The sequence below is a fragment of the Oncorhynchus mykiss genome, chromosome 29 (genome assembly GCF_057628025.1).
Source record: "Oncorhynchus mykiss isolate SJ-2025 chromosome 29, ASM5762802v1, whole genome shotgun sequence".
In the NCBI taxonomy this organism is placed as follows: Eukaryota; Metazoa; Chordata; class Actinopteri; order Salmoniformes; family Salmonidae; genus Oncorhynchus; species Oncorhynchus mykiss.
In genome coordinates this window covers 39,206,567-39,227,595 of record NC_143050.1, presented here as the reverse complement: position 1 = coordinate 39,227,595, position 21,029 = coordinate 39,206,567, and the positions used below count along the sequence as shown (strand labels likewise).

At 42.7% G+C, this 21,029-nt stretch overlaps 2 protein-coding genes across 4 annotated transcripts in view; one reads left to right on the top strand and one right to left on the bottom strand.

Moving 5' to 3' along the window:
- The window catches only part of LOC110509310 (collagen alpha-1(V) chain), a 124,661-nt gene extending 123,388 nt beyond the window's left edge, over window positions 1–1,273 (bottom strand). For all 3 annotated transcript variants that reach the window (XM_036967664.2, XM_036967665.2, XM_036967666.2), the window contains exon 1: window positions 665–1,273. In XM_036967664.2, coding sequence (XP_036823559.2) covers window positions 665–764 — 100 coding nt within the window. In that variant the 5' untranslated portion in view covers window positions 765–1,273. The remainder of the gene's footprint in view (window positions 1–664) is intronic.
- A 3,039-nt stretch (window positions 1,274–4,312) lies between these two features.
- The window catches only part of LOC149970442 (uncharacterized), a 126,527-nt gene continuing 109,810 nt past the window's right edge, over window positions 4,313–21,029 (top strand). The window contains exons 1-2 of the mRNA XM_090227178.1: window positions 4,313–4,762; window positions 5,105–5,166. The gene's annotated coding sequence lies outside the window, so the exon portion shown is untranslated. The remainder of the gene's footprint in view (window positions 4,763–5,104; window positions 5,167–21,029) is intronic.

Genomic DNA, 21,029 nt, shown 5'->3' with positions numbered 1-21,029 from the left:
TTCCAGGTTGATCAACTCAACACTAGGCAGGGAATAAAAGGTATACCCTATATATCTATAAAGTAGGCCTACAAACCCCATGACAACGTGTAGCCTATGTGCGCCCAACACAATAAAGTTTTAAAGACACTAATAATGTATGCAAAAATATGTGCATCAGAAGTAGCACTATAGATGTCTATCGATGACCCCATCTTTCAGAGTGCACAAATCCATCGCCGGAGGCAGCGAAATTCATCTGAATGGATGAGAGAGAAAACTTTTGGCACAATGTCATGGAAAAGGAGTTCTCGTTTGGCGCTGCAAGTCTTCTACGCATCGGGTCTTAACAAATCGATAAACTTTGACAACAAACTGGACAGAACTATGCAGGACAAAGTATGCGAACAAGCACCAGTGCCATTTAATTAAAATCCTTGACCGGGCCCCCGGTCATTTCAGTTTATGACACCAATAATGTGGACCACATTCCAGAAACCAGACAACTAGAGCACGTTTTTAGAGAGGCGTACAAATGCTGCTGCTACCGGGACACAAGGGTATGATAGGGACTTGTTGCACATGAGAACATTGTACTGTCTAAAACAGACGACGGGACAAAAAGTGCTAAACAGCAATAGCCTGCAAAAAAAATTCAGGCTGCGTTGTCCGAAAGGGATCTTACCTGAACTGGCTTGCGATGTGACAAAAAGTAGAATTATTGCTAAAGTGATTTGCGCGTCCTTTATCCTCCGTTTTACTTTCCATCTTATATGGGTATCCATGGTCGCCAGGGACGTCCACGGCAAAGGCGGATTAATTTTTCAAGAGCAATTGAAAAAATACTTGTGACAATTTCTGATTAGGAGAGAACTAGAAGCCAAAAATCCCAGCGAAAGAGAGAGGGGGGAAATTATTATTTTCTCAAACAGCCATTAGTGTTGGAGTGTGGATTCCTCCAGTTTGTGTGAAGGATGGGGCACCCTCTCTCGCGCACTCTTCCTCTTCGATTCTCTGAATAAACTGCCCTGCGCTGTTGAGCCTCTGATCAGAAGTGTTGCCCCCTCTCAATCTCACTGAAGCCCTTGGAACTAAAGACGGAGGAAAAAAGATTTCCTGCAGGCTGTCAGTCAGGCTAGGTACAGGACAGGAAAGCAAATCAGAGGGCTAGATTTATAGATCGGGCCTTGCCATTGGCTGTGGAATAGAGGAAAGTTTTGCGAAGGTTTTACGCCCTCTCTCCGTGCGCTGAAGTTTCTGCTTCAAACCGTGGCTTCAATCTGGACTCAGGAGTAGACCTAACATTGTAAACATAGATTCCCTTACCAACAAAATCTGCCAATTTTGAGAAGGGGCGTTAAAGCGGGAGATATAAAAACGTTTTGGACAAGAAGAGATAAATATTGTTTTCATATTCAATATGATACCGTTAAAGCGGGAGATATAAAAACGTTTTGAACAAGAAGAGATAAATATTGTTTTCATATTCAATATGATACCGTTAAAGCGGGAGATATAAAAACGTTTTGAACAAGAAGAGATAAATATTGTTTTCATATTCAATATGATACCGTTAAAGCGGGAGATATAAAAACGTTTTGGACAAGAAGAGATAAATATTGTTTTCATATTCAATATGATACATTGTTTTTTTCCCCCGTTACAGCTAATGTGAAGACATTCTAATATTTTGAATAATAACATAGAAAATTAGGCTTTTGGACACACTGTGAAGTATAAACTGTATCGAACAGCTACATCAAATACATACGGGTTGCAGGTATCCTCCAAAATGAGCTGTACATTATAAGACTGATATGCACCTGCCCCAGCTGTCCGTCCCTCTGACACGCATGACAACTGGAGCGCGCAGGGTCGGAGAGGTGCTGATCCTTTGACACTGGCATTGATCTTCAGCCATGCTCGTGGAATGGGACTCGTATATTTAGAGCACAATAACATCTACATTCGGAACACGTTTTACAATAACACTACTCTCTTACTATTAATGTGATTTAGCATTCATTGACATAGTTGTAGCTTGAGTGTTGACTGATTTAAAAAAAAAAACGTTTGTCCTGATAATAATTTAGGAAGAATAGAAGGTATCATTTGTCATTGTTACTTGTTTGAATTTCATTGGCTTTCATTTGGCAAATCCTCACTACCTGAATTCGAACAAATGTGGAAAAATCTCTCAGCAACCAATATGTCTCTTAAAAAAGTGTAATTTTCACATTTGCATAATATCTTCCAAATCAGTGTACATCCAGGTGACAACTCTTCAAGTGAGATGTGTTGTGTGTGTACACTTTCAGAGAATGCCTGGAATGTGGTGGCCTTTTGTACAAGGTGTCATATGGCTGGTCCAGTCAGGGGGCAGTCTCCCATAAAACTCACAAATGTTTGTTTTTTTATTATTAAACACACAACATGGAGGATAGGCATTGCAATCTCATTGTAATCCATGTGGGGAATGGGGTGGTGAAAATGGCTGAGAGGGTCCAGGCAGTCTGGACTGAGGCTGGAGTGCTACTGTGCGGGACCAGGGGCACGGAGGGCTAGGTGGTGTGGATCTGGGTCGCTTAGGGGCAGGGAGAGTAGTCAGGAATAGTAGGAGTTATGGTAGGTGGGTCAGGAGCAGTTGGTGGTGGGAGTGGGGAATCAGAGGACAGTAAGGGGCAGGGGGAGTAGTCAGGAATAGTAGGAGTTATGGTAGGTGGGTCAGGAGCAGTTGGTGGTGGGAGTGGGGAATCAGAGGACAGTAAGGGGCAGGGGGAGTAGTCAGGAATAGTAGGAGTTATGGTAGGTGGGTCAGGAGCAGTTGGTGGTGGGAGTGGGGAATCAGAGGACAGTAAGGGGCAGGGAGGAGCAATCAGAAGAAGTAATGGAAGTAATCAGAAGAAGTAGTGAGACGGTTTCTCTGAGGAGATAGGAGGTTTGGCAGGTTGTGTATTCGGGCATCTGGGTTTGGGTTCTGGGGTGGTCGCTTGTTGGTCTGTTGTTTTTCTGGTCTTCTCCGTTTGGTCATTTTTGTCCAGTTTGGGTCAACGTCGTCGTCTGAGAACTGGAGTTGTAAGGTCGGGGGTCTTCCGGTTGTATGGCCTCTCTCGAAACCAGCTCCCATTTCACCAGGGGTTTGGAGGGGGTGCAGGTGGAAAGGAAGGGATTTGTTGGGGGTGCGAAGGTGGAAGCTGTTTCTGAGACATCGTGGGTGGTGGGTTGGGTGGCTATGTGGAAAGGTCTGGGTCATTGTTGTTGTCTGGTGAAGGGGGTAGGGATATGGGATGGTGGTGTTGGCCCTTGTCCTGCCAGCGTAGAAACTGGAGCAGGTTCTGAAGAAGTGACCCCCTTTCCCACTCAGGTTGGTACAGCACTAATGGTTTCAACAAGTTAAGCCTCTTAAAAGGCACACCGTCAAATGGGTTAATGAGCAAAACAGGACCATGCACCCACAAAAGGTTTTTGGCACTCCAAATGTATAGTATGGTACTGTATTCTGTGGGGTGGATCTGAATTGCAGTATAATACTGGCCACACAATAGCTAGTGAATTGGTGTAGATTCACAGGAAAAGGCTTTTAGCTTCCAAAATCACAATAATGCATTATGTGTGGTGGTACTGAATTACAATAAATTACAGTCAATATTATATTCAGTAAAGCACATTTCGGTAGATTTACAGTATAAACATTTATGGTATGGTACTATATTCTGAGGGGTACAGCATTCTCACTAATGGGTGCAACACATATGGCTTCTTACAAGGCATGCCTTGAAATATGTTAATGAGCCAGAGATTCATTTGACGCCCATTTCTCAAAACTTTTTCTCACAATGCACCATAATACAGTACTTTATGGTAAAATTGCAATTGTTGTTTACAGCAGTTTAGCAAAATGCCATTGAGCTCCCATAATGCATTGCTATATACAGTACTATACTGTAATATAGAGTGGCAATCGCTAACTGCACAAGTTTTGGTGTATATTTACAGAAATGTGTTAGTGTAGGCAGTGAGTCAGTAGTTGCATCTCTAGGGGTGCTATTTCATTTTTGGATAAAAAACGTTCCCGTTTTAAGCGCGATATTTTGTCATGAAAAGATGCTCGACTATGCATATTCTTGACAGTTTTGGAAAGAAAACACTCTGAAGTTTCAGAATCTGCAAAGATTTAGTCTGTAAGTGCCCCAGAACTCATTCTACAGGCGAAACCAAGATGAGTCAAACAGGAAATAAGTCAAATAAGTCAAACAGGAAATGAGCAGAATTTCTGAAGCTCTGTTTTCTAATGTCTCCTTATATGGCTGTGAATGCGACAGGAACAAGCTTAGACCTTCTGCCGTTTCCCCAAGATGTCGGCAGCATTGTGACGTATTTGTAGGCATATCATTGGAAGATTGGCCATAAGAGACTACATTTTCCAGGGGTCCGCCCGGTGTCCTTTGTCTAATTTGTGCGTAATCTTCAGGTGCGGGCATTTTCTCCTGGGATTCAGGAGAGAAAGCACACTTCCACGAACGATATATCATCGAAGAGATATGTGAAAAACACCTTGAGGATTGATTCTAAACAACGTTTGCCATGTTTTCAGTCGATATTATGGAGTTAATTTGGAAAAAAGTTAGTGTTTTGAGGACTGAATTTTCGTTTTTTTTTGGTAGCCAAATGTGATGTACAAAACGGAGCTATTTCTAATACACAAAGAATCTTTTTGGAAAAACTGAGCATCTGCTATCTAACTGAGAGTCTCCTCATTGAAAACATCTGAAGTTCTTCAAAGGTAAATTATTTTATTTGAAGGCTTTTATGTTTTTGTTGAAATGTTGCGTGCTGGATGCTAACACTAATGCTAACGCTAAATGCTACGCTAGCTAGCTACTTTTACACAAATGATTGTTTTCCTATGGTTGAGAAGCATATTTTGAAAATCTGAGATGACAGTGTTGTTTACAAAAGGCTAAGCTTGAGAGATGGCATATTTATTTCATTTCATTTGCGATTTTCATGAATAGTTAACGTTGTGTTATGCTAATGAGCTTGCTGATAGATTTACACAATCCTGGATACAGGGGTTTTTTCATAGCTAAACGGAGCGATTTGTCCTAAACAAATAATCTTTCAGGAAAAACTGAACATTTGCTATCTGAGAGTCTCCTCATTGAAAACATCTGAAGTTCTTCAAAGGTAAATGATTTTATTTGAATGCTTTTCTGTTTTTTTGTGTAAATGTTGCCAGCTGAATGCTAATGCTAAATGCTACGCTAAATGCTACGTTAGCCATCAATACTGTTACACAAATGCTTGTTTTGCAATGGTTGAGAAGCATATTTTGAAAATCTGAGATGACAGTGTTGTTAACAAAAGCCTAAGCTTGAGAGCTAGCATATTTATTTCATTTCATTTGCGATTTTCATGAATAGTTAACGTTGCGTTATGGTAATGAGCTTGAGTCTGTATTCACGATCCCGGATCCGGGATGGGGAGATCAGAAAGGTTAAGTGTTGGCATGTGGATGAAATGAAGCTGTCTGAAGAGACTCCCCAGGCTAATGTAACCAATGTGAAATGGCTAGCTAGTTAGATGGGTGCACGCTAATAGCGTTTCAATCGGTGACGTCACTCGCTCGGAGACCTTGAAGTAGTTGTTCCCCTTGATCTGAAGGACCGCGGCTTTTGTGGAGCGTTGGGCAACGATGCTTCGAGGGTGGCTGTTGCCGATTTGTGCAGAGGGTCCCTGGTTCGAGGGACGGAAGCTTTACTGTTAAGCTAATTTACTGTATATCACACTCAAACAGAGAAAGGTGAAGGAATAAGGCCTAGCTAGCTTGAAGCTTCAGAAATGTTTTTTCTCTACAAACATAACAAAACATACACATACAAACGATGACATACTGACACACACAAATATCAACGATATCACACCCACCTGCTCACCCCCTTCATCACCAGAGCCCGCATCATTCTCCACCACATTGCATCAAACTGCACCATTTTGTTTCTCTCTGTCGCCCGTTAAAGTATTTTTCTTGTCCATTGTGTTAACGATGGAGGATTGGTTGATTTCCAGTTTTTAACTACACGTTTGTTTAAGATGATTGACGAGAAAAGTATTGTCCAACCCATCGGGTATCTCACTGCACCCTCATATGCCATGTCTTGAAATATGTAGACAGATGGATTAGAAGTACATTTACATTGTAATACTTCTGACTGCTGACCTTGTAACTCCGCCCATAACCTTGGGGCTTTATAGCATTCCCAGAAGGCATGGATTACTGAGTCATTGTTAGTTTTACACTTAAGACATGATTCCGCTGTAGATTAAGTACATTTTGTCCCTTGTATAATCAATCCTATACATTAGTTTATAGTGGATTGAGCGTGCATTTTCATTCACTGTAATTTTGTTAGTTATGTTCCAACATTCCCTCCATCGTGTGCCAATATCAGTTCTGTTTACGTCTTCGTTCCAATAGTTAATTCATTTTTAAATATATTGTCAGTTAGATAGGCTATCTACAAGGTTTTGTATATCTTACCTATCAAATGCACATCCTTTTCTGACTCAAATAGGATTCCCTCCAGATGATTCTAGTGCCCAAAAGCTTTCAAATGGACCTTTTGTGAAATGAAGCTTTTAAGTTGCATATATTTTAACATATCTATTTTGTGAATTCTGAAAAGCTATACAAGGATTGTTCCATAGGGTGTTTTTCGGGAATGGCATTGGTTCTTGTAGAATTTGTTTTTTTTCCTTCACATTGGTATAGTGTTCTTAACTACGAACCAGGTGTTGTTCTTAGATTTATCCTTTGAAAATATACACGTGAAAAGATTCTGGGATGAGAATGCGTATCTTAAATATGTACACATTGTTTCTCTTTAGTGCATTTAACTATTACGTCTCAAGTAAAATCCCTGGGTGGCTAGTTGATACAATTCCATGTCTGGAAGGTTGAAATCCCCCTCAGATTTTGGAAGATGCAAAACTTTTATTTTTATTCTATGAGTTTTATTTGCCCATATAAAGTCTGTTATGGATGAGTATACTTTTTTAAAGAATGTCTTCAGTGGGGTGATTGGTATCACCGAGAATAAAAAAACAAAATTGTGAGCCATGCCATTCTGAAGACCTGTTAGAATCTCTCTCTGTGTCTCTCTCTCTCTCTCTGTGTCTCTCTCTCTCTCTGTGTCTCTCTCTCTCTCTGATTCAGTGCATGATGGGAATCTCACATTTGAGCGTGAAAATATAATACTAAAATATGCAATACTTCATGATCTCTAAAGAGAGGTGGAAACAGGTTGCATTTTCAAGCTTCTAACTCCCAACTTCAAGACACCAAATGGCCTCATACAAACACAGTTGGGTTGTCTTCTACTGTACCTATGTTTTATCATCTTCTGTCACCCTATAATTGTCCCATCATACAAGTCAAAACATTCCTAAACAGTGGTGTGATGGGGGCTGAATCACAGAACTCAACTGATGTTGTGGCTTCTCTAATGACAGATTCTCAAATGGCCAGAACGGGGGAATTCAAACACAGCAGCAAAAGCACACGCGCACAGGATCCTACACTCTTAGAAAATGGGTTCCAAAAGGTTTCTTTGCAGAGGGAACATTTTATGCTACACATGTAATGGCCGTTGTTGGTGGAAGAAGGTTATTATTTACCTTTATTTAACTAGGCAAGTCAGTTAAGAACAAATTCTTATTTTCAATGACGGCCTAGGAACAGTGGGTTAACTGCCTGTTCAGGAGCAGAACGACCTTGTCAGCTCAGGGGTTTGAACTTGCAACCACTAGGCTACCCTGCCGCCCCGGTGAGGACCAAGGTGCAGCGTGGTATGTGTCCCTATTTATTATGGAAGCACGGAAATAACAAAGAGAAACTAGGCTAGAAACTACCGAAAACAGTCCTGTCTGGTGAAGACACAAAACAGAAAATAATCACCCACGAAACACAATAGAAAACAGGCTACCTAAATATGGTTCTCAATCAGGGACAACGATTGACAGCTGCCTCTGACTGAGACCCATACCAGGCCAAACACAGAAATAGCAAATCATAGAAAAACTAACATAGACAACCCACCCAACTCACGCCCTGACCATACTAAAACAAAGACATAATAAAATAACTAAGGTCAGAACGTGACAGTACCCTCCCCCCTCCTCCTCCCCCCAAAGGTGCGGACTCCGGCCGCAAAACCTAAACCTATAGGGGAGGGTCTGAGTGGGTGTCTGTCTGTGGTGGGGGCTCTGGCGCGGGGCGTGGACCCCACTCCACCATAGTCCTTAGCCGCCTCTTTACTACCCGCCTCTGTGGCCTCTTTAACGCGGCAACCCTCGCCACCGACCTCGGACTGGGGACCCAAGCCACGGGTCCCGAATGGATGGGAGTTTCCGGCAGCACCGGACAGGCGGGAGACTCCGGCAGCTCCGGAGTGAAGGGCGATTCTGGCAGCTCCGGACAGACGGGAGATTCTGGCAGCTCCGGACAGACGGGAGATTCTGGCAGCTCCGGACAGACGGGAGATTCTGGCAGCTCCAGACAGACGGGAGACTCTGGCAGCTCCAGACAGACGGGAGACTCTGGCAGCTCCAGACAGACGGGAGACTCTGGCAGCTCCGGACAGACGGGAGACTCTGGCAGCTCCGGACAGACGGGAGACTCTGGCAGCTCCGGACAGACGGGAGACTCTGGCAGCTCCGGACAGACGGGAGACTCTGGCAGCTCTGGTAGACAACCCACCCAACTCACGCCCTGACCATACTAAAACAAAGACAGAATAAAAGAACTAAGGTCAGAACGTGATAACACAACGATAAATAACATACCGTTTTCTAAACTAATCCAATCTGTTGGATTTATTATGCCAGTTACTGAGATGGTTGTTCCAGTTTAGATGATTCAGGTAGTCTCAGAAGAAGTGTAAAGTACTTAAGTAAAAATACTTCAGTACATTTTTTGTGAATCTACTATTTATATTGTTAGCAACTTTTACTTTTACTTCACTACATTTCTAAAGAAAATGATGTACTTTTTACTCGATACATTTTCCCTGACACCCAAAATTACTCTTTACATTTTGACAGGAAAATATTCTAATTCACACACTTATCATGGGAACATCCCTGGTCATCCCTACTGCCTCTGATCTGGCGGACTCACTAAACAGAGAACATCCCTGGTCATCCCTACTGCCTCTGATCTGGCGGACTCACTAAACAGAGAACATCCCTGGTCATCCCTACTGCCTCTGATCTGGCGGACTCAGTAAACAGAGAACATCCCTGGTCATCCCTACTGCCTCTGATCTGGCGGACTCACTAAACAGAGAACATCCCTGGTCATCCCTACTGCCTCTTATCTGGAGGACTCACTAAACAGAGAACATCCCTGGTCATCCCTACTGCCACTGATCTGGCGGACTCACTAAACACAAATGCTTTGTTGGTAAATTATGTCTGAGTGTTGGAGCGTGCCCTGGCTATCCGTCAATTTAAAAAAAATAATGTGCCATCTGGTTTGCTTAATGTAAGGAAGTTTAAATGATTTATACTTTTACTTTTGATACTTAAGTAGTATTTTACTGGGTGACTTTCACTTAAACTTGAGTCATTTTCTATTAAGATATCTTTACTTTTACTCAAGTATGAAAATGAAGTACTTTTTCCACTGCTGAGTCTCAGTACTAAATCTTCCATACTCTGGCAGTCATTCTGGATACAGGTTACGGGTGATTAACAATTCCACCTGTTGGATATTCCAACTTTGGCTGGATTCCAATATGAATTACAAATCCCTTTGCAAGCCAGCATAATGTGACTTGCAGGCTGGATGTGGCCTGTAAGCCATGAGATTCCTAACACCAAAGAAAGGTCCTCAAAGAAAGGCCTCATGATATATGTAATGTATTGTCATATATAATATAATTTTTAAGGCTAATAAGGTTGGTGGAACCCTTCATAGAGGGTTCTAGGAAGAACCTTTAGATTATAAAATGGTTATTGTTAGAACCCTTCATAGAGGGTTCTAGGTAGAACCATATACAGGGGTTTCTTTAAAGAACCCTACATACATAGAAGGTTCTAGATAAAAACCCTCTGCAAAGGGTTCTACCCAGAACCAAAAAGAAATCAGTCAATTGAGATAAATTACTTAGACCCTAATCTATGGATTTCACATGACTGGGCAATGGTGCAGCCATGGGTGGGCCTGGGAGGGCATAGGCCCACCCACTTGGGATGCAGCGTTTATCCCCACAAAATGGCTTTATTATAGACAGAAATCCTCCTCAGTTGCATCAGTGGTTTTGGGGGCTGGTCTCAGACGATCCTGCAGGTGAAGAAGCCGGATGTGGAGGTTCTGGGTTGGCATGGTTACACATGGTCTGCGGTTATGAAGCCGGCTGGATGTACTGCCAAATTCTCTAAAACGTTGTTGGCGGGGACTTATGGTAGAAAAATTAACAGTCCATTTTCTGGTAGCAGCTCTGGTGGACATTCCTGTTGTCAGCATGTCAATTGCATGCTCCCTCAAAACTTGAGACATCTGTGGCATTGTGTTGTGTGACAAAACTGCACATTTTAGAGTGGCCTTTTATTGTCTCCAGCACAAGGTTCACCTCTGTAATGATCATGATGTTTAATCCGCTTCTTGATATGCCACACGTCTCAGGTGAATGCATTATGTTGGCAAAGGAGAAATGATCACTAACAGGGATGTAAACAAATTTGTTCACAAAATCTGAGAGAAATAATAAATAATTCTGGGATCTTTTATTTCAGCTCATGGGTTTATATTTTTGTTCAGTATAGATATGTATAGTGTAATTGTTGTTTATTGATGTATTCATGCAGGGCTCATCTGCAAAAGAGAACGTAGTCTCAGCATGACTGCTAAATAAAGGTTAAATAAAAATTCCATTATTTAGGAAAATAAACATCTTTAGCAAGCAAGGCAGCCATTGCTTTTATAGACAGAACGTATCTGCAGACACATGTTGGTGTTAATGGGACATTGTTAAAGCTTGTTTGGCACGTGACTCTATGGCATTACACCATATTTTCCACCGTTGTGTGTGCCTCCATTTCCTTGTGTCTCAACGCATTCGCTTTCTGTTAGGGAAAATTGGAGAGAACCTGCTAAATGTTAAGACTGAAAATCATGGAAAGTATACACACTTCAGAGGAAGACAAAACACTGTGTATGTCTCAAATGGCACCCTATTCTCTATGTAGTGTACTACTTTTGATCAGGGCCCATGGGAATAGGGTGCCATTTGGGATGCACACACTGTCTGTCATTAGGGAAGGAACTCCATAGTCTCTGATGACTCAGCCTTCCCACCTGTCTCCTCACGTTCTCCCCACAGCTGCAGGTTACCGTCTTAGACTTCTATTACTAAAGCTTTGTCGGAAAAGAAAGGTCGGCAAAACAGAGGCTTGTCCTCATCGAAGAAAGTGAGCCCGAAAAACAGGGTGTCCACAAGGTACGATCAATCAGAGAGGATTAGCTAAATGGAAAGTGGAAAGACAAAAAAATGCATGTCAGACACATTTCATGAGAGCGTTGCGAGAGCATTCCTGCGTCCGGTTTCCGTGGGGGTTAGGAGAACATTCCATCAACGTCCCACCAAACATACACAGAGTGTGGTTGCCAAGTTCTCAGAACGTAAGACATTCATGTTCTAGACAGATTTTACGGGAACGTTACAAGAACATTTCTGTGTATAAAGTTGTCAGGAGGTCACCTGATTGTACCAAAGAAACATTCTCCCCCACAAGGCAAACCAATCACTCTTTTCATAAGGGATATTTACACACAGAGCTTTTAACATACAGTAGGGCTTCCTGACACAGTGTTTGATTACATTGTTCATTTATACAATAATTGTTATTTGACATGCCCTCACATGGGATTTGAACTACTCAACCTATTGGTTCATAGCATTCAGACATTCCTGCAACGCCACCATGTCCATGTCTGTTAGCAGTTCATTTGATTATTTTCTCAGCATTGATTTGAGTTACTTCTATTAAAAAAATGCAAGGTTCCGTATATTTGTATGATGTTGGTGGGACACAATAACCTATTTTAATGACACTCCTGAATCAGTATGATTAACAAACAAACATGCTTAAGTGTACTTTTAGCTGAGATTTACTAACAACGTGAGAGTAGGGTGACTCCCCTAGAGAGTCTCAAACCTCAGCCACCAACACCAATATACTAACACCCTAACCACTGTCCCAAGATGTCTCTAGGGCATTTGCTCATTGGGCCAGTATAGTTAGGCCCTGTCCAGAAGAAACCCTAAAATCTCCTCCCCAGACACTTGTGTAGATCTGAAACAATTTGATTGGTGTAAGCAACAGGGTGAAGGCACATTAGTAGTCAGATTAACTGATATCCAACACGGACAGGGTGACGTACTGTAGCAGGAAGACTGGAATACTGTGAACCAAGAGGTTGTGAGATCAAATCCCAGGTGAAGACATGTTGAATCATTTCTGTATAAGCAAATTTGTCAAATATATAGAGGTGGGACCAAATCCCAAGTAGAACAAGTAAAAAAATATATATATTTACTTGTTCGACTACAAATCTTTGTCTATTTTATAGGGCTACCAGACAGCCCTTTTCATTATTTTGGCTTCAACACATTTTGACTGGCCTATGTAACGTCATGGTGTCTCCTGAGTGGTGCAGCGATCTAAGGCACTGCATCTCCGTGCTAGTGGTGTCACTACAGATCTTGGTTCGATCTTCCCAGGGCAGTGCACAATTGGCCCAGCGTTGTCCGGGTTAGTGGAGGGTTTGGCTGTGGAAGGCTGTAATTGTCAAATAAGAATTTGTTCATAACTGACTCGCCTATTAAATAAATGTTTTGGCATAGGCTAATCAAAAATGTGTTGAAGACAACATCATGAAAAGGGCTGTCTAGCAGCCTCAAAAAAAATTATAAAGATAAATGATTGTTCCATGAATGCATGGTGTTAAAATATCATTAATAATCATTAAGTCTGATTAGCTAGGCAACTACGGCTAACTTATAGTCATGTCAAAAAGCCAGAATAACAGCAAAGTATCTATCTGCATTCGTTTAAGCTGTTTTCTAGTGACATTTATTTGGATACTTCCATAACAATGAGCTAATGAGGAGCGATTTCGCCTGGGATAGAAAATGTGCTCTCTGGTCAGGACACTGTTGTTCAGAGGAGCTAGCCAACATCACAGCTAACACAATCCCTACAGACTGAAGCTGGAAAGACTGTAAACTAGCTGCACATCGTTTCATTTGACCTTTTTTCAATTGACATTTCTTTGTATATATCCATAAAAATGATGCCAGCTGATTCATGATTTGGACTGGCTGAGAAACGCTGCCTGTTTTTCTGGACACAGACACACGGAACGCCGACATAACCCTGGAAATATGACCAACAGAAACCATACGTTGAATAAATAGATCTTCTACCTCATGAGTCTTGCCAACGCTCATTTTCACAATAAACATCGCGCTCACTCAAAGCAGGGTGCGAAATGGTTGACTAAATGAAAAAATGACAATGCATCGTGGGCCGATCAAACATGAAACAGAAACCTCTAATTGTTGCAATAAATGGTACAGGGATGGAATGATGAAGTAAGTAATGATTGTAGTATTATATGGAATATAGATTTACCACATTTGCATTTAAATGTGTGAAAGCAACAGAAAACATTTCAACTAGAGGAAAAAAGTACTGTCCATTGATTGAAGTTTGGAGAGCACAAGTGGAAAGCCGCGACTACGATGCGTCTTCGCCACAGTAAATATTCATTTTAACAACAAATTCCAAATGCAAGCATCATAAGTTAATGATCAAATTCAAGCCATCTTTGAGCAGTTGGCTACTAATTGTTGCCCCATTGCTGGTGAGCTTATAAAGTTAGCAATTAATCATATTCTTGATTACCATTCTTTTTTAAGCTGCATGTTTATTTATTATGACAATCCACTCTCCCTTATTGAATTTGACCTTTACTACTATAGCCCATAGAAATGCATTGAATAACACGTTCATAAATGGCAAAAAAGACAGCCCAAAAAAGATATCATAAGGAATAAAGTTTTGAAGTGTCTGTCTTATATCTAGGAGATATACTATACAGTATATACAAAAGTATGTGAACACGCCTTCAAAATAGTGGATTCGGCAATTTCAGCCACACCCAACAGGTGTATAAAATCGAGCACACCGCCATGCAATCTCCATAGACAAACATTGGCAGCAGAATGTCCTTACTGAAGAGCTCAGTGACATTCAACATGGCACCGCAATAGGATGCCGCCTTTCCGACAAGTCAGTTTGTCAAATTTCTGCCTTCCTAGAACTGCCAAGGTCAACTGTAAGTGCTGTTATTGTGAAGTGGAAACGTCTAGGAGCAACAACGGCTCAGCCGAGTGCAGAGTGCTGAAGCGCGCAAAAATTGCTTGTCCTTGTTTGCAACACTCACTTCCGAGTTCCAAACTGCCTCTGGAAGCAACGTCAGCACAATAACTGTTTGTCGGGAGCTTCACTAAATGGGCGTTGATGGCCGAGCAACACAAGGCTAAGATCACCATGCGCAATGTCAAGGGTCGGCTGGAGTGGTGTAAAGCTTGCCGCTATTGGACTCTGGAGCAGTGGAAAGGAATTCTCTGGAGTGATGAATCGCACTTCACCATCTGGCAGTCTAATGGACAAATCTGGGTTTGGTGGATGCTAGGAGAACGCTACCTGCCAGAATGCTTAGTGCCAACTGTAAAGTTTGGTGGATGAGGAATAATGGTCTGGGGCTGTTTTTAATGGTTTGGGCTAGGCCCCATAGTTCCAGTGAAGGGAAATCTTCATGCTACAGCATACAATAATGTTCTAGACGATTCTGTGCTTCCAACTTTCCTGTTTCAGTATGACACCGCCCCTGTACACAAAGTGAGATCCATACAGAAATGGTTTGTAAAGATCGGAAATCCTTCCCAGAAGAGTGGAGGCTGTTACAGCAGCGAAGGGATCAACTCCACACTAATGCCCATCATTTTGGAATGAGATGTTCGACGAGCAGATGTCCATATACGTCATGTAGTGTATGCCTGTTCAATCCAATAGCCCAGAGGGATGGTTTTCCTAAGACTTGTTGTCCAACCATTAGCATAATGATCTCATTAATTATCAATCCACAAGCTGTTTGTCACAGTGATGGTGAGAAGTAGGACTTAATTTGATGCCTTACTGGCATTTCATCGTTCACAGAGAATTAATCCTGTCACCAGCCAGCTCTTGTCCTGAAGACAAGGTCAGTGGAGAATGAGCAATACGCAGTGGAAAAGTGTACTGATGAGTCGTGTTGTATTGGTCTGTATTTTTCTGACTGTCGCTCTGAGCTTGATTGTAGTGACCCAATGGAAAGATGCATCTCTGTAGTTGCCCATGAGAGACACTGATGCGCCAGCTTAGCTCTTCAGGCAGACCTTGTCTCTTTAGAGTTGAGTGGGGATGCTAGCCAGCTCTGTGTCTTTTGTTGTGTAAGGATTTTTTTTTTTAGCAGATGCTATGCATTAGCGATGTTTAGCTGGTGTTAGTTAGATCTTTTTATTTATTTTATTTCACCTTTATTGAACCAGGTAGGCAAGTTGAGAACAAGTTCTCATTTACAATTGCGACCTGGCCAAGATGAAGTAAAGCAGTTCGACACATACAACGACACAGAGTTACACATGGAGTAAAACAAACATACAGTCAATAATACAGTATAAACAAGTCTATATACGATGTGAGCAAATGAGGTGAGATAAGGGAGGTAAAGGCAAAAAGGCCATGGTGGCAAAGTAAATACAATATAGCAAGTAAAACACTGGAATGGTAGATTTGCAATGGGAGAATGTGCAAAGTAGAAATAAAAATAAAGGAGCTAAATAAATAAATAAAATAAATACAGTAGGGAAAGAGGTAGTTGTTTGGGCTAAATTATAGGTGGGCTATGTACAGGTGCAGTAATCTGTGAGCTGCTCTGACAGTTGGTGCTTAAAGCTAGTGAGGGAGATAAGTGTTTCAAGTTTCAGAGATTTTTGTAGTTCGTTCCAGTCATTGGCAGCAGAGAACTGGAAGGAGAGGCGGCCAAAGAAAGAATTGGTTTTGGGGGTGACTAGAGAGATATACCTGCTGGAGCGTGTGCTACAGGTGGGAGATGCAATGGTGACCAGCGAGCTGAGATAAGGGGGGACTTTACCTAGCAGGGTCTTGTAGATGACATGGAGCCAGTGGGTTTGGCGACGAGTATGAAGCGAGGGCCAGCCAACGAGAGCGTACAGGTCGCAATGGTGGGTAGTAAATGGGGCTTTGGTGACAAAACGGATTGCACTGTGATAGACTGCATCCAATTTGTTGAGTAGGGTATTGGAGGCTATTTTGTAAATGACATCGCCAAAGTCGAGGATTGGTAGGATGGTCAGTTTTACAAGGGTATGTTTGGAAGCATGAGTGAAGGATGCTTTGTTGCGAAATAGGAAGCCAATTCTAGATTTAACTTTGGATTGGAGATGTTTGATATGGGTCTGGAAGGAGAGTTTACAGTCTAACCAGACACCTAAGTATTTGTAGTTGTCCACGTATTCTAAGTCAGAGCCGTCCAGAGTAGTAATGTTGGACAGGCGGGTAGGTGCAGGTAGCGATCGGTTGAAGAGCATGCATTTAGTTTTACTTGTATTTAAGAGCAATTGGAGGCCACGGAAGGAGAGTTGTATGGCATTGAAGCTTGCCTGGAGGGTTGTTAACACAGTGTCCAAAGAAGGGCCAGAAGTATACAGAATGGTGTTGTCTGCGTAGAGGTGGATCAGAGACTCACCAGCAGCAAGAGCGACCTCATTGATGTATACAGAGAAGAGAGTCGGTCCAAGAATTGAACCCTGTGGCACCCCCATAGAGACTGCCAGAGGTCCGGACAGCAGACCCTCCGATTTGACACACTGAACTCTATCAGAGAAGTAGTTGGTGAACCAGGCGAGGCAATCATTTGAGAAACCAAGGCTGTCGAGTCTGCCGATGAGGATGTGGTGATTGACAAAGTCGAAAGCCTTGGCCAGATCAATGAATACGGCTGCACAGTAATGTTTCTTATCGATGGCGGTTAAGATATCGTTTAGGAGCTTGAGCGTGGCTGAGGTGCACCCATGACCAGCTCTGAAACCAGATTAGATAGCAGAGAAGGGATGGTGAGATTCGAAATGGTCGGTAATCTGTTTGTTGACTTGGCTTTCGAAGACCTTAGAAAGGCATGGTAGGATAGATATAGGTCTGTAGCAGTTTGGGTCAAGAGTGTCAGCCTCTTTGAAGAGGGGATGACCGCAGCTGCTTTCCAATCTTTGGGAATCTCAGACGACACGAAAGAGAGGTTGAACAGGCTAGTAATAGGGGTGGCAACAATTTTGGCAGATAATTTTAGAAAGAAAGGGTCCAGATTGTCTAGCCCGGCTGATTTGTAGGGGTCCAGATTTTGCAGCTCTTTCAGAACATCAGCTGAATGGATTTGGGAGAAGGAGAAATGGGGAAGGCTTGGGCGAGTTGCTGTTGGGGGTGCAGTGCTGTTGACAGGGGTAGGAGTAGCCTGGTGGAAAGCATGGCCAGCAGCAGAAAAATGCTTATTGAAATTTTCAATTATGGTGGATTTATCAGTGGTGACAGTGTTTCCTATCTTCAGTGCAGTGGGCATCTGGGAGGAGGTGTTCTTATTCTCCATGGACTTTACAGTGTCCCAGAACTTTTTTGAGTTAGTGTTGCAAGAAGCAAATTTCTGCTTGAAAAAGCTAGCCTTGGCTTTTCTAACTGCCTGTGTATAATGGTTTCTAGCTTCCCTGAACAGCTGCATATCACGGGGGCTGTTCGATGCTAATGCAGAACGCCATAGGATGTTTTTGTGTTGGTTAAGGGCAGTCAGGTCTGGGGAGAACCAAGGGCTATATCTGTTCCTGGTTCTAAATTTCTTGAATGGGGCATGTTTATTTAAGATGGTTAGGAAGGCATTTAAAAAAAATATCCAGGCATCCTCTACTGACGGGATGAGGTCAATATCCTTCCAGGATACCCCGGCCAGGTCGATTAGAAAGGCCTGCTCGCTGAAGTATTTCAGGGAGCGTTTTACAGTGATGAGAGGAGGTCGTTTGACCGCTGACCCATTACGGATGCAGGCAATGAGGCAGTGATCGCTGAGATCTTGGTTGAAGACAGCAGAGGTGTATTTAGAGGGGAAGTTGGTTAGGATGATATCTATGAGGGTGCCCGTGTTTAAGGCTTTGGGGAGGTACCTGGTAGGTTCATTGATAATTTGTGTGAGATTGAGGCCATCAAGTTTAGATTGTAGGATGGCTGGGGTGTTAAGCATGTTCCAGTTTAGGTCGCCTAGCAGCACGAGCTCTGAAGATAGATGGGGGGCAATCAGTTCACATATGGTGTCCAGAGCACAGCTGGGGGCAGAGGGTGGTCTATAGCAGGCGGCAACGGTGAGAGACTTGTTTTTAGAGAGGTTGATTTTTAAAAGTAGAAGTTCAAATTGTTTGGGTACAGACCTGGATAGTAGGACAGAACTCTGCGGCGTACTTTGCAGTAGATTGCAACACCGCCCCCTTTGGCAGTTCTATCTTGTCTGAAAATGTTGTAGTTTGGAATTAAAATTTCTGAATTTTTGGTGGTCTTCCTAAGCCAGGATTCAGACACAGCTAGAACATCCGGGTTGGCAGAGTGTGCTAAAGCAGTGAATAGAACAAACTTAGGGAGGAGGCTTCTAATGTTAACATGCATGAAACCAAGGCTATTACGGTTACAGAAGTCGTCAAAAGAGAGCGCCTGGGGAATAGGAGTGGAACTAGGCACTGCATGGCCTGGATTCACCTCTACATCGCCAGAGGAACAGAGTAGGAGTAGAATAAGGGTGCAGCTAAAAGCAATAAGAATTGGTCGTTTAGAACGTCTGGAACAGAGAGTAAAAGGAGGTTTCTGGGGGCGATAAAATAGCATCAAGGTATAATGTACAGACAAAGGTAAGGTAGGATGTGAATACAGTGGAGGTAAACCTAGGTATTGAGTGATGAAGAGAGAGATATTGTCTCTAGAAACATCATTGAAACCAGGAGATGTCATTGCATGTGTGGGTGGTGGAACTAATAGGTTGGATAAGATATAATGAGCAGGACTAGAGGCTCTACAGTGAAATAAGCCAATAAACACTAACCAGAACAGCAGTGGACAAGGCATATTGACATTAAGGAGAGGCATGCTCAGTCGAGTGATCAAAAGGGTCCAATGAGTGGAGAGGTTGGTTGGGGGTCACGGCGATTTAGACAGCTAAATCGGTAGCAAGCTAGCATAGGAGCAAGCTAGCATAGAATGGAGGTCTGTTATTAGCCAACTCTTGCGTTCCGTCAGTAGATTAGTGGGTTTCCGTGTGGTCGAGGGGATTAATCCAAATCACACAACAACAACAAAAATAAAAACAATAGATATAGTTATAGAGGCCCAAGAAGAAAAATAAATAAATAAATAAATAAAAAAATTTAAAAAATTGTCCGATTGTCTATTCAGATAGCAGCCGATAAGATAGCCAACGGCTAGCAGGCCGCAGATGGGCGCCCAGGCAACGTTGCGCCGGAGGAGCCAGCAGGACAATTCCCTCGGGTAGACAACGTCGGCAGTCCAACTGTGAAGGCCCGGTGGGGCTCCGCGTAGGCAGAAAAACGGGTCCGGATAGGTGACTGCAGTCCAGGAGTGATTGATGGAACTCTTCAGCTGGCTAGCTCCGGAACAATTGATGTTAGCTCCGGAATCGACGAAAGCCGATAGTCACACGGATAGCAGCTAGCTAGCTGTGAGATCCAGGTATGGATGTCCAGAGCCAGCGGCCGAAATCCGGTATGTTCCGTTCCGAGCCGCGCTGCGCTGCACCGCACCGTACAAAACTGGCGATAGATTCTCGAGCCAAAGGACAGCCGATGACCACAAACCGTGGTTAGCTGAGTACTAACGATTAGCCAGTAAATAAGCTAACTAGCTTCTGAACCAGCTTCAGAGTAGCTTCTGGACCAGCTTCTGGCTAGCTCCCGGCTAGCTTCTGGCTAATTTCTGGCTAGCCTGTCGGAGGATTACAGATCTGAGGTAAATAATACTTTTTTATATAAATATAAATTGGTGAAGCGGATTGCAGGAGAGTGTTCTGAAGATGAGTTTTTGGAAAATTAAAAATGTATGTGAAAAAAAGTTGTAAATATATCTATATATTTATATACACGACAGGACAAGGACAAAAATACGTCTGAACTGCTATGCCATCTTGGGGGAAAAAAAGATCTTCATTATGGGATTTGTTTGGACTGTTTGTTGAAGTTATCTTCCGATTTCTTTCAGACAGAGACACATTTCTTCTGTCTCACCCTGAAAGACATTGAGCTCTCATGAAGGAAAGTCACCCGAAAGCTTGTCGCCTGTTGTCTAGCTCTGGCGTACACAAACCATGCCTACATCTCCCCAGCTCCAGCTCCACCCTGCCGGGAAGTCTGTACTGTACTGTAGTGTTTGGGGTAATTATCCCATGGCTTCTCATAGCCGTAGAATTTAACAAGACCGATCTGTCATGCTCTCTACTTACAGCTGAAGATGGGGGTAGGTCTTATAATTGCAGTACTTTGAACGGGCAGCTACCAACACATAAACAACTACCAACAGCTACCAACACATCTTCCCTTTGAGAAGAGCGTGTGTAATGAGATGTTGTAAAGACCTTCTTTTTTTTAAAGTCCATTGCTACAGTGGCTTGCAAAAGTATTCACCCCCTTGGCATATTTCCTATTTTGTTGCCTTACAACCTGTAATTAAAATGTATTTTGAGGGGATTTGTATCATTTGATTTACACAACATGCCTACCGCTTTGAAGATGTTTTATTGTGAAACAAACAAGAAATGAGACAAAAAATCTGAAAACTTGAGCGTGCATAACTATTCAACCCCCCAAAGTCAGTACTTTGTAGAG